The following is a 14,025-nucleotide window of genomic DNA, read 5'->3' as shown; positions in this document are numbered from 1 at the left end:
TCTTCTGCTCTACATACAGTGAGCATCTGCTTCACTGTCACTGCACCGGGCTCTGCGTGATCTCAGAGATATCCAGATACAGCAGCAACATGCTATTTTTAGTTCTAGCTGATGTGGAAAATAAGCTGTATAAATTTAAAGTGCATCTTGAGCAAGTAAGACATGCTATTAAAATATGAAAGTTAGATTTGTAAGGTAAGGAGGTAAAGAGAGGGCAGGTAAGGCGCTGCTGAAATGAGAGCTGTCACTGTGATATTTAATTTGGCTTATACCTGCTTCAGACTAAGCTGAGCTAATTGTTTCTGGATGTGGAAAAACTGTTCAAAGGTATAGATGTTAGAGAAAATTGGCTGGGATTTGCTGAAAAGGTAAAGTGCAGAATCAATGGAAAAGTACCTAATTTTGTTGTCTCTAAAGAGTGACAAAGTCTGTGGAGGCCAGCTCTTCAAACAACGCCGAAGAAGTGTGAGCTGCCACTGTCTTGTCTCCAGCACTGGCTGAGAGTACTTGGGTGGTCTCTGCTGCAGTGGCTGCCTGGTAAGGCAGCTGCTGACCTCAGAAAAAGTAGTGAAATGTTTCTTTTTGCACAGGAACGTGGCCAGTGCATATATGTCTAGTCATGGTCACGGGTAAAAAAAATGTGACATTTTCTAATATGTAAAACAGTTACTTCTTTATTTTATAATTTTTTTAAATTTAATTTTTGCTGATGGCAGTGGACTTCAACAAAGTATATGCAAAACTTTTCAGCTTGTTAAATAGTAAGAGAAAACTTTTTATATGAGGGCTACTCAAATATGGGGAGTACATCTATGCTGTAAGAATTCCTCCAACACTGCTTATTTGCCTCAGTGTTTGGGTGCCTTCAAAACCCAGCTGGCAGAGAACTGTTTTAATGTGAATTAATGCCCGAGTCCTTCTCCTCTGATGCTAAATAGAAGCATCTGCAGTGTTGAGCTGCCAAGCTAAGCAGAATTTCCGTTAAGTAGCTCTCAAATAGTGAATTGTTCTTAGAGAATAGATGTGTCTTTGGATTTGTTAGTACTTTAAATGTGGACGTAATATTTGATTGAAAGAAACAGTTTTAAAAAGTGCACCCTGAGAAGATTTTTGGAAAGCAAAGCTGAACTATGCCTCCAGGAATATTCAAATAATGTTCCTTACAGTTTCCAAAGAGAAATTACATGGACTGTGACATTGCCGGGTGATATATTCAGCTGGTGAGACCACCCACTTCCTCCTCCTCCCTCCTCATCCTCCTCCTCCCATTTCTCCTTTTCCAGTTCCCAGCTCACGGAGTCCCGTAGCAGATTGAGCATCGGTACTGTGATGCAATTCAGAGGCTGCTGGTTTGCGAAACCACTAAGTCGGTTTTATTCTGAGGACAAGCTTTGTTTCCAGAACATCTGGTGAGGAGAAGCTGCCAGCAGCATTTACATTGTGGATATCTGCTTTTACTGATTTTTTTGCTTGTCTGTGCATAAGGAGTGGAGCAGCAAAGGAATGGAGACCTGATTATTTCTTCAAGCCTGTTTTCTTTAGCAAGAATTGCTCATTTCTGCCAGTAGTGATTTAAAAACATAGTATGTGACGGTACATGGAGGCTGTTTCTTGCTTGTTTGTCTTCCAACTGCACTGAAGACATGTTATGGTCCCCGAAATTTTCCTTATCCAACATGCGCATAAGGCTGACAGCAAAGGGATTGCTCCGAAACATCCGTCTGCCTTCTGGCTACAAGAAAAGCACTGTTATATTTCATACAGGTTTGTGTATTTTTAATATGATGATTAGAGCATGCACTGAGTATCTTGTTTACTTTAACAGCATCTTATTTTTAGCAAGTAAGAATTGTACTGGGCATGAAAGTTTTTGAATTTCAGACAGAAGTCTGACTTTCAAGCAGTTTCATATTCTAAGCCTCTACATGTGTGCTGAGCTGCTTGCTTGGAAGATAGTTATTCTGTTTGTGAAATGCAAATTGGGATTTGTTCTTTCCTTGCACAAATCCAAAAATAGTATCAGGAAGTCTGTGCTATTAAATATTTATCTAATCATTTAAATGGTTATCTGCTGGGAGCACTGTCTTTTCTGTATCTTATTTGGGTGCAAGAGGGGAAGAAGGGAGGGAAGTGGAATGAATACAGGCTGTCATGGTGTGGCTTTCTGTCTGTGGGAAATATTTGAATACTTACCTGTAGGTAGCTGTTATCACAGTTGTGCTAAATACCTCTTACTTGCAAGTGGAACAAAGAAAACTTTTGTGCCTGTTCTTTCAAGAGAAACGTAAAAGGTACAACGTTTTGAGACACTGGAGACAAGTGTGTGTGTTTAATTCAACACACACAGAGAACACAACAAACAAAAAAAAAATTACAAAATTCTCAGCTGCATCTGACCTGATTTTTATTTTCAGTGTCAGGTGAAGCAAATAAAGCAAGTTTATGGAAGGTGGGCTTTATTCCAGGATATACATGTGTCATTTTGGGGCTGAGGGGTGGAAGTTGTTTTTTTTGTTTGAGCTGAGCTATGTGACATCTAGAGATACCTGAGAGCACCTTATATAATATTGTTCTCCACTGTACTATTTAAAATTTTCTTTCCTTTTACTTAGAGGGAGGAAGCAGCTACATAAGCTACTTTTGCAGAAGTTCTTCAAGAATTTCCTCTCTCACTGGAATACCACCCTTTCTGCTTTTATTTTCTTGGAGTTGAGTGCTACCAGTCAGCTTTCCTTACTGTGCTGTCTTTTCACATGGCAGCTTAAACCATTTGCCTTGTCATTTCTTATCCTTGCCAAAGTAAATCCAGCTTCAAAATTCTTCTGGGATGATAAATGCATTTATGAACATAATACAGGCCAACTGTACAATATAGGCTTCTGTTTGCAGGTTGCTTGTGTTGGCTTTAAACTAGAATTTAAATACCTTGATGCCAAAAACTCTTATGTAAAGGGTGTCTTTGTGCATATAACTGTATAAATAATGTGAAATTTCTACATAACACATACTCCAGGATCAAAAATCCTAAAGAAGATGATAAGGGGAGATAATGTTCAGTCTTCCAGATGTTCATTAAGTGCTACTGAAATTTGTGTAATTTTGGAAAGATTAGTGTCAGTGCATGCATTAAGAGAATTTTGCAATTATAAGAATCAGCTTTTGGTTTCATTTATTTTGAGTGGATGTGAAAGCAAAGCCTGCCTGAAGGTGTCTGTGAAATACAACATGTAAAATAGATTGCAAGCCCTGTGTTCTAGTTGAGCAGCACTACATTAAATAAGAAGTGCTGAACAGACCTTTTGTGTGTTTTCTCTATGTACAGTATGTACAGACTAATAGCACAGTACTGAAGCCTCAGAGGTTTTTGCCTGCTTTCCCCCTTCTGCTTTGCTGTCCTTGTGTCTTGTAGGAAGTTAGTATGTTAGCAGAAAGATGACCAGTGGTTAGCTAGAGCTGAGTATACCAAAAAAGTAGGGCATGTGAAAACCAGGTCATAGTCTGTAGTGGAGAATGCAAGTATGTATAGATAATACTGCGGGTTAGGAAACAGCAGAATGCATCGAAGCTTGTTAGTGATTATTTCAGGCTCATAAAACTCAGCAACAGTACATGGGGCAATGATTGTGTATATCACAAGCCTAAAAGGTTATTTTCTGTTGTTGTTAAATGCCAGGAGGAGCCATATTTAGTTTTGCAGCACCAATATGACTGTCATTTCTTGCAGTGGTTTAATTTGTTTAAAATGACGTGTGGCTTCTTTCCAAGGTCACATGAGCAGTGGGCACAATAAACAGTATAGAGTGTGTCAATAAATAAGGGAAGGGGTAAATGCCAGATGGAATTTCAGGGTCCATCTAGGAACATGAATATGTATGAGTGTTATGTAAACAACACTGAGTTCCAGTTTTGATGTAGATTGCACTTCTAAGAAGCTTTATCATGAATTTCATTCTTTGCTCTCTTTGACCATAGCATAGATCTTGACTGCCTTTATTACTATAGACCACCCTTAAGATACTTGCAGAAATTGTTGAAGTGTAGAATTTTGAAGTTATCTAGAGCACAGGTCAGGTTGGATTGTTCTGTTGTCATATTGTGCTTGACAATTGCAGTGCAGTGACTTGGTTAGGATGTAAGCACTTTTGGGAGGAAGAGGATGGAACTTGTTCTTGGCTTTTCGGTATGATCTGAGGGTAGTTTGCAGCAGCCTGATGAAGTTTCTTCACATGGAGCATGGGGGGACACGGAGTTGTTTACACAGGTTTAGGTTATTCTACGTTAGTCATTGCACTTTAGCATTAAATGGATCCTTGGGCTGGATATCTTTGCACTACTTGTATTGTCATTCAAGTGGAGGTGTCTAGGTACTCCAAGTGGAGTACCTAGAGTAATTCAGATATGTTGCAGCATAACCATGCAGTCTGTTCAGGGGAAGCCAAATAAAATCAGATGTTTTTCCCATAGGAAGGGAATAAATCTAGGTGAAATTTAATGTAGTATTTAACATGTTTTTAAAGTGTTTCAGCTTGTTGCCTTGTGTCTAACTTCCATGACTGTGCTTTGCACTGCTTCAAGGTCAAGATATCCAGAATTTTCTTCTCTCTCCTCAAAGTATCATTTTTCTCAGCAACTGGAAGTATACTATACCTGCACTGTTAGCTGTATATAATGAGTGCCCTCTTCAACAAAATAGAATCCTGATACCTTAAGGAAATAATTTATTTTCCCATCCTGTGACTTGTAAAACTTTCTTGTAGCAACTGCAAAAATCTAAACACTACAGAACTGCATAAACATGGCAGAGGAGAGTGGGAACCACTGTCTTTCAGTGATGAAATATTATATTTGCTTCCTTTATTGAGCCCTTTAGGATTTTTACCAGAGTGACTAAAGTGCTCTTATGTTCTTCATGCTTCAGTGGTGTGACAGAGAAAATCATCATCTCTGTGTAGATCATCAGTTCTGAACAAACTGTGAAAGACATTCTCTTATGAATGATTCAGAATACTAGTTTTGAATTGCTTATGTTTTCTCTTATATAAAGATGAAAGTCCAGACGATAAACTAGCTTTGCAAATGGAGGTCAAAGCTCTTGTGCTTTTTGTTGAGAATTTGTCAATGTTTCTATATTGTTTTGTCTCAAAATGTTTTCATCCAGCCCCTCTTGCTGCTTTTCCCCTTTCTTTCCTTCCCTTAAGCAAACTGTACTCGTGCTCTTGTCTTGCTGGTGATTTCCATTGCTTATTAAACATGTCTTTTCAGCAATGCCAGTTTTAGAAGCTCCCTGGCTAATAACAAGCAAACATCATAAATGTGTTTACTTGGGCAGCTGACATCCTTTTTCAATGACTTCTTCCCAAAGTTGTTCTTTGATCACATTGGGAGCTATAAAATTACTTCTGTGTGTTGCAATGCAGGGCTCTTAAAAAAGGATTCTAAAAGCCTGAGATGTTATGGGTTGCTTAACTGTTCATATCACTTTTCCCATCCCCCTGAAGAATAAGTGAAGTACTGATTAAATGTCTGACACTGTAGTTTAATACAGCACCACAGAAAGATACCAAACACCCTGAATCCTACTAAATATTCTAAATCCAGAAGTCTGCTGGAGAAATTTTATACAGGACAAGTATGTTAAGTGTTTGTGTCACCCACCAAGGAGAAAAGTAGTTCAGAAGTAAAGCCTGCTTATCTGTTCTGAGCAAGAGAAGTTGAATAGCTGGAAACCATTCGTCATGGGGGATTTTAAATTTAATCATGTTCCTGTTTAAGTCAATGACATTCTGCTCCTGACTTAATCTATTCAAGACTGGGTACTAAATGACCTGCCTGATGTGCCTGATTTCAGTCTTAGTAGGTCATAGCTTCAGTAGGCATGTACATGAAAACTGAATGGAGATTCTTATTTCCAGGTGTTTCTGGGTTTGTAAGTACAATTTGTACTCTATGCAACTCTCATCCAATGGATGTGTTTACAATAGCTATAAAATAAAGGTAGCACTAGGAATTTCAAAGGTAGTCTCAGTAGCAGAAAGGATCTTCCAAGCTCATCCAAAACCCTGCCCCCCAAACAACAAAAGAAACTCCCAACCCAACAAAAAACATGCCAGAGTCAAAACAGGGTAACTTATATGTGATGTTAACATTGAACCTGTGCATATATTTAATAAAGTATGAAAAAGAATTGAAATGGGGAGCTTTGCCCCAAAAATTTGGAAAAAGAATAACTGGGGTGCTACTGAAAAACAGATGCATAGCAACTTGTGTTCTACTCCACTGTAGCAAGTGATGCTGGATTTTGTTATTCCTTCACTTAAGTAGATAATTATATGTGAAGGATGCCCAAGTATTTGCCAGTAGGAAGTAAGTGGAATTGTTGATTCAAGCTCAACCTCACAAAAGAAAATTGGAGAGTAAATTGGTGGAGTAAGTTGGAGAGTAAATATAAAAGACATAACAAATAATCTCTACTAGTACCACTGCATATTCTAAGTGTGCATTTTTCCCACTTGGCATATCTAATAGGTGAAAAGGGTCTGGCTGCAAGTTCTATTGCTGTGAAGTAGGTTAGGGTTTGAAAATGACAGGCAGCTACACTTACATTTAAAAACTTGAATAGCTTTTAAATTACTTCAGGGTATTTCCAGTGTGGTAAAGCAAGGCTTATACTTCTAAATCTGCCTCTCCCAGTTTTGCAGTTTGTGCAGATGAATCTGTTACCATAGTAGAGATGGCTTGCAGCATTCAGACAAATGAATTATTACTACTTATTCAGCCCTTCTAATCTGAACTTCCTGAAACACACAGCAATAGCTTTCTTTTGTGGAACATACCATGACATTTCAGTGGGAGAATGCACTGTTTTGAGTGTCAGCCAACTGTCTCACTGTCTTGTGCTACCCTTCTTTCTTTGCTGCCTCTGAAAACTGGTTTGTGAAGGAAAATAGAGTTTCTTCCATTTCTAGTTAATTTCATTTTATGTTTAGTAATATGTAGATTGGGACCACAGTTACCGCTCTTACTTCCACGAATGGCAAGAAATGATGATTTCTGTTTATAGATATTTGCTATTAATTTAGTATCATGTAGTGAAGCAGCATTGCTAAGGTTTGTCTTATTTAAAAAAATTGTAATCTCTCAGTATTGCAATGCATAGAAATAAGCTGGATCCAAAGGTGATGGATTTGATGTCTTCAGGGAAGTTGTGTTGTTCCAAACAGCTCTTGACTGTTTTGCCCAATATCATGCCAAAACATAACTTATTTGGAAAATTATTCGCAAGCAGACCCTATCTCTCCTGGCTTATCTTTTAGAAAAAAAAACCCGTGAAGGCTGTACTGGTCAAGCAGTCTAGCTGGAATAGTGTTGTTACAGTTAAACAGTAACAAGTTAAAAGCTGTTGCTGTAACAACTAAAAACGTTAGCACTATCACCAGCACCTTTCTAACCTTGTCCACCAACAGGTCATGGAGTATTGTTTCTGTTCTTTTTCCTACAGGGACAACAAAATAGCATTTGATCTGGTGAAAAATGAATGTATTGGCAGTGTTACTTATGTCTTAAAATAGTGTAAAAAAGCCCCCCAAAAACAACATCCCATTTAATTTTTCTGTCCAGATACTCAAATGTGAAAATAACTCACCTTAAATAACCTGACTTGTATCTGCACATGATGTTGCTTTACAGTTATTTACAAACCTTTCATTGGTATCATCTTTACTGATGTGTAGTAATTGTAGCTAGGGCATTAAATAACCTGGAGTCCTGTGTTCAACTCCTGGTTAAATTTATATTTGCTACTTCTTGTCATGATAGTGTGCTGCTTGTACACTTAGAGCAAGTAAAAGATCTTCCTCAGGATCCTTGTGTAAACAGTTTGTATGTGATGTTATGGAAATACTTCTAGTTAGGCAGGAAATAGAATGGCTGGGAACATCTGGGGTGAAATTCTTTTAATGAAAGCTCATCCTTTTCTCAAAGAGAACTAGCAGTCCTTCAGTAGAAAAGTCACAGTATTACAAATGATACTCATTTATTGCATAACTTCTTTAAGAATAATTTTACACTTTCAGATATTCCTTATATGAGAAGCATCTAAGTTATTAAAAATGTTCTGTTTGTATTTATTACATGAATAGACTTTGTGCTTAAGCCTTGTCAGCTATTTTAAGTCATAAAACAAGATTATTGGAAATGTTTTCTTCAAAAGAATAAGTGAACTTTCTTAGAAAGCCAGTTGCAATTATTCTACTCCAAGTAAAACAGAAGACTTAAAAAAAATTTGCTTTTCTTAGCCTTAAACATGGCTATATTGTGTAACAAATATAATAAGGCTTGCTTTATTTCCACAAATATTACTGTACAGTCTGCCACCTGCTTAACTCACTTATCAAGTTAAGACATTTTGCCAGTTAAAAAGATTAAAGGTCCTGATATGAAATGAGTAGCATAACCTATTAAACCTGTATTTCACCAGGGACCTCAATTAGGATTTAATGTAAAGGAAAGCAAGATGTGTGTGTAATGTGCAGTGAATATTTATCTTGCTGCCTTTGTTAGAGGCACAAGTACAGGTGCTCATATTTGGAGATTTTCCTTGAGGATTGACCTCACACATGGATTTGGATCCTTGTGATATGTTATGGGTATGCCCCAGTGAACACCACACTTGCCTCAGGTGTCAGCTCCTCAAGATTTCTGTTGTCTTCTTGCTCTTCCTCCCTCCCAGCCCACCACCCAGTTAAGCCAAAATCCGTCTGCCATCTTTGTAGTTTGTTAGCTTGAACAGAAGAGACTCAGGGGCACATAAAGTGCAAGGAATGATATGTTGAATGTTTTAAACCTTCTCTACAGGAACTGCTTGGTCTCACAGTAAGCATGGCAAGCAGTCCCTCCTTGATGGAAGCACTGGTAGCTGTCAGGCAACATTTGCCAAAATGGTCTTCAGTTGTGCAGCTTGGTTAGGAGTGGCTGGAAAGAGAAGTCCCTTAACTGCTCAGCAAGCAGCAGGACTTTGTGCCTCTCAAAGGGTGGAGACAATATTTTTAGCTGATGAAAATGGTGGATGCTGCCATGTTCTGTGTTTTGTTTTCAGCTTGGCAAGATGTTTTCAAATAGGCTCCGAAATGTTGCACTAAGGGCGTTCCTGAAACAATGGTGTGCAATGTCCCAGGCACGTCCCTGGGGGGATATCTTTGCTGTTTAATAGAAGGAAACCTGCTTAACATGACAGGAAAGACACAAATAGGTCCTTGATGTGTGACTGCCAAGATCTATATAAGCACATTTTGTGTGTCTTTTGAAAATGTGGATTTCCAGCAGCGCTTAGAGCTGGTATGAGGCACTTGAGATGTGATATTTTCTGTATTGAACTTGCAGTGAAGCATGGAAGATTGAGTTCACATGAATGATTTTAACCAGCAGCAACTGAAGTGCTTCTATTAAGATGCTGTTCTATTCTGTTGACCAGCAAATGGTTTTTCAGCGCTAGGGTAGCTTTAAAGTTTCAAGTTTAGCATTTCAAGTTTAGTTTTAGACACATGTTCATCTACCTTGGTATTCCTTAAAACATGCTATGCTCCTGTCTCCTTAAATACATTTTCCTAAAGTTGTGAGTTTAATTTTGATAGTTTAAATTTTATTTTATTCTTCAGGGACTTAATGTTAATTGTTCTGAGATATGTAATCAAAAGGATGAAAAGCACAAGTGCTTAAATTTCAGATTAGAAAAACAGCTTTCACTTGTGTGAACCAGCCCAGTGGAGGTGATCATGTGCAAGAAATATTTTTAGTGCTTTAGAAAATCAGTACTGATCTGTAGTAACTCAGAGGCTTAACTGAGCTGTGAAACAAGGTAGAAATAGATAATCCTTTATTTAGACATAGAAAAGTTTATTGCAACTTCCCTTATGTGATCTTGCCATGGTAGTCATCTGCCCAGAGGATAATGGTATGTCTCTGCCCTGTTGTGTGGAAATGACAGTACAAATTAACACTTCTTGTGAAGTAATTGCTTGGTTATTTTTTGGTCATGGGAAAACACTAAATCTGTGACTGATCCTGAACTTGTCAAACAAAGTCAGTGCAGCTGGGGAAGAGCAGCCTGCTGGGTTGCCATTTTGGGCTGTGATTAAATCCAATCAAGATAATGATTGGGGCCAAGTCACTGATTGATGCCATAGTCAACAATGTTGAAACCACTGCATCAGTGTTTTATGCATAGCCCGTAAGAGTGCTAGGACTGATTCTTGAAGGGATTTGGGAATTTGATCAGTTATTGTCAGCTTTACTTTTCTTAGTTAATTTCCAGCCTATAAGCTTAATCATGCCTATATCATCACTGAATTATTTTTTTTTTTAATCCTTGGAAAAAATTCATGTACTAGCTTTGTCTCTGAATTGGGTTGTACTCTATTTTATACTCAGAAATTTGTGACTTCTCTTACAAAGTGAATCTTTATGTACCAAAAAAGAGAATTTGGATGCTTACTGTTAGTTTTGTAACTTGATATTGCAATCTGTAGCCAGCAATTTTTTGAGGAAAATGTTAGAATTTAACTACTTAGTGATCTTTTGGTAGATAAAATATGGTTATATTGGGTAACATAGCCCTGATTATAGTGCTTCCTACATGCTTAGAAATGCTGTCACCTTCCTTTTTAAAGAACATTTTTTTAAAAAGCAAATTCAGATTAAAAATCAAATCTGCATTATCAGCAGATTTGATTTTTAATCTGAATTTGCTTTTGAATGGTTTCATGAATACAAGAAGATGTGTTTCAGCTTCAGAAACACTTTTGGTACAAAGGCAATAATGCAGGCAAGGCTTTGGAGGCTCTCTAAATTCCCACTGTCTGCCCTACTTTTTCTTCCATAATATCCTTTAGGCAGGATTTCAGTGCCATAGTTAAGTCAGTGACATTTGTTAGAGTCATATAACATCAGCTCACACTAGTATGATTAGATAAATAGCTTCTGAGTTCAAACTAAAAGCCATTCTGTCCTCACTAAGATAGCTGCAGATAGTGCACAAGGAAAAATGCTGCATTTTAATGTACTAGTCTTGTGGTCAAAAATGTATTTTTCAAGTCTCTTCTTTGTACAGTTGTTTTCAAGGGAAGATTATGATTCTTTGCAAATTACTAAGCCTTACATACGCTCTTCTCTGAAGGACTTCGAATTGCTGAGGAAAAATATCAAGTTCTTGAATCTAACATTAGTCTGAGCTAATATATGTTCTGACTGTCAGCTAATGTGTTAGTTGTGAAGAAAGAATTACCATATTGAATTAGAAGCAGGCACAATTGACAAAATGAAGCTTAGTGATTCAGTCAAAATTCCAAATTCGTTCCGGTTTGATTGGTTTGTTGGTTTTCTTTGCTTTTACTGCAACAAAGTATACCTCTATAGCACATCAGCAGAAAGCAGTTTGCAAATTTAAAATATTAGTTGTATATGCTATCAGAGCCCTGTTTGGAGTTCTTCCGAGTCCTTTCTTGGCTTCTTGAAGCCAAGTTTTGTATGTAGGTATAGATTTAATTTATGATGCAAAAAATTAAGTCTGTTTTCTTCTCTTACTTGGATTTGTAAGTAACAGTGTCTCTCCCAGTCACTTTATGTTTATCCCTAGCATAAATTATAATGCTTGCCAGCTCTTTCAGAAGGAAGCATGTTAAATAGTTGAAAAACAATTAAGCCGTTCTCACATCTGCCTTTCCAGAACATAAGAGACTGCTCTGCATGGTGAGAGCAGAAGAGAAAACTCAGCTAGCTTTTAGTATCTGTGTGAAATGTGGCATGAAGAAAAAACTCACGTCAGTGATTTCATCTATGTGAGATCAGGTTGGGTTTCATATGGAAGAAAACATACAATGAAAAAAATGCAGCAAGTCTTACCTTCTTTATGATAACATTTGAGGTAAAACTTCTGAGCAGTGAAAAACTTTTTGAGGTAAAACACTAGAGCAGTCTCGTGAAATGCCTTTTGTGTCTAGGTAGTGTTTACCTTGCTTCAGCAAGGAGTGATGTAAATGGTTTCAGGAGGCTTTTTCCAGCCCTGTATTCTTGATGTTGAGCAAGGTGGTGTGGACTGTAGTATTAAAGAAGGAATACATTCAAATGTTGCAGTTTAAATGGCTTCCTCCTTTCTGGCTGTGTTTCAGCCGTTTCACCCATGGTAACATGTGAGGGCTGGGATTTCGCAAAGGCTCGAACAGGAAGAGCCTGTACTGGCATCATTCTGCTCTCGGGTCTTGTGTGAGGGTTTTCTACACGTGCCTGTAACATACATGCTCTCTGAGTGTATCCAGGGAGGATATGGAGAAACAAAGGGGTCAGGATTTGTACTGGGGGGACAGTTCATTGGATCTGGGAAGGTTTGCCAACATTATGAACTAATCATGGTGAGACCCCTGTCCCCAATGACTCTGGGTTCTAGTTTTGTGGACAGAGGCTGCAGAATGAAGGGCAAAAATGTGCCATATCCTGTACTTGCAATGAAGCAGTAGAGGGCACCAGACAGTAAGGAGCAACTTTTTGTACAGGAGTTAGGGAAAGAACAGACTGAGGAAATAGGAGCAGAAGGGAGCGACACCAGTCTTCAGCATCACTCCGTGCTTGGGCTTGGTTTTTTGGGAAGTTGTGTACGTTATGGATGACAAGGCAGAGCTGCAACTATAAGAAAAAGGAGAACTGGTTCACATATTTCTTTGCTTAATCAGAGAAATACCTGAACTAGAAACTTACTGAAACACAAACCCCTTATGTAAAATAAGTATAGCTTCCAGTATATTGTATATTTTAAAGCTAGGAGATTCAAAGATGTAAGGTTGCCTGTAATGTATATGATGAAGTGATGTAGCAGAGTTCAGATAGCTAAACTGAGGATACTACATTGAGATGTAGTTTAGTCTTTAATTCAGTCCTCACTGGCCAAAGAATCAACGCACTGTAATAACCTCATGCAATTACTTTCCATCTTGTTGTCATGTTTTTCATTAAAAATGGAAGACAGTGGGGTTTTTTTAAGGTGGATGAAGTAGTTTTATTAATGTAGATGTGGTCAATCCCTCTCATATCAAAATATCCATGCTCTAAGCTTTCTAGTACAATAAACTAATTCTGCCATCTTCCTTCCCCCCCCCCCCCCCTCGCCCCCCCCAAGACAGTGGTATGTAGCACTAACATGTGTTAGGCTTTGTCCTAGTTCAGAACAAACTAAAAAATATTTTTAAAAAATCAAGCATCAATATCACCCTTGGTTGTTTGGAAAATAACCAGGATAGCCCTGATGCACTGGTAGCCTATCTGGTGAATGTTGGAGTTGTTTTCTGTGAATTGCATTGCATTCCAAATTTGTTTGTTTGTGGTCATCTCTGAATGTATGATGAGCTTATTAATGTTTGTTTCTTTGTAGTAGACATGTGCCTCATATTCATGCTTGCTATTTACTAGCTAGATCACACACAATCATGCAGAATATTCTCAGGTGGAAAGGACCCACAAGAGTCAGTGAGTGCAGCTCCTAAGTGAATGGCCTTAGAGGGATTGAACCCACAACCCTATCATGCTCTAACCAGCTGGGCTAGGAAGACTTAATTCAGTTCTACATATTACAGTTCCTGTTAATTTGACAAAATACACGGTAAATGCAGAGGCAAAATCACTTTGTATAGTAGATGTTCAAAGCCCAACTGGTGTTTCTGTAAAACACACCTATGGTACATAAAGTAAAAGATGTGATGGGAACCATAGTGAGATTTTAGAATAACGTAAATACTTCTGAGATTTCCCTTTTCATTATTGTGTGTATAAAGATAATATTGAGTTCTGGCTGAAAATGAGGAATGAAAAGGGATGGATTTAAAATGTTGCACTGAGGCTACAAGTCAGTGCTGTAATAAAGTCGGTGGGTGAGGATAGACAGAGACTTCAGGAAAAGTACTTCAAACTGAATGCCTGGAATAATATGTGATGACTCTGCACTCCCCCTCCAGGCTGTACCGCATTTAAAAAATACATGCTGAA

The 14,025-nt window shown here is 38.0% G+C and overlaps 1 protein-coding gene across 6 annotated transcripts in view; it reads left to right on the top strand.

Moving 5' to 3' along the window:
* Nucleotides 1–14,025, top strand: part of MTUS1 (microtubule associated scaffold protein 1) — a 118,743-nt gene that overhangs the window by 65,660 nt on the left and 39,058 nt on the right. The window contains exon 1 of one of the 6 annotated variants that reach the window (XM_063155980.1): nt 1,295–1,764. The exons of the other annotated variants lie outside the window; for them this stretch is intronic. Coding sequence (XP_063012050.1) covers nt 1,644–1,764 — 121 coding nt within the window. The 5' untranslated portion in view covers nt 1,295–1,643. Of the gene's footprint in view, nt 1–1,294; nt 1,765–14,025 lie in introns of those variants that run through there. 6 annotated transcript variants of the gene reach the window in all.

Source organism: Melospiza melodia, chromosome 5, assembly GCF_035770615.1.
Source record: "Melospiza melodia melodia isolate bMelMel2 chromosome 5, bMelMel2.pri, whole genome shotgun sequence".
Taxonomy (NCBI): Eukaryota; Metazoa; Chordata; class Aves; order Passeriformes; family Passerellidae; genus Melospiza; species Melospiza melodia.
The sequence above is the reverse complement of the archived record's forward strand: the minus strand, read 5'-3'. Positions and strand labels throughout refer to the sequence as shown.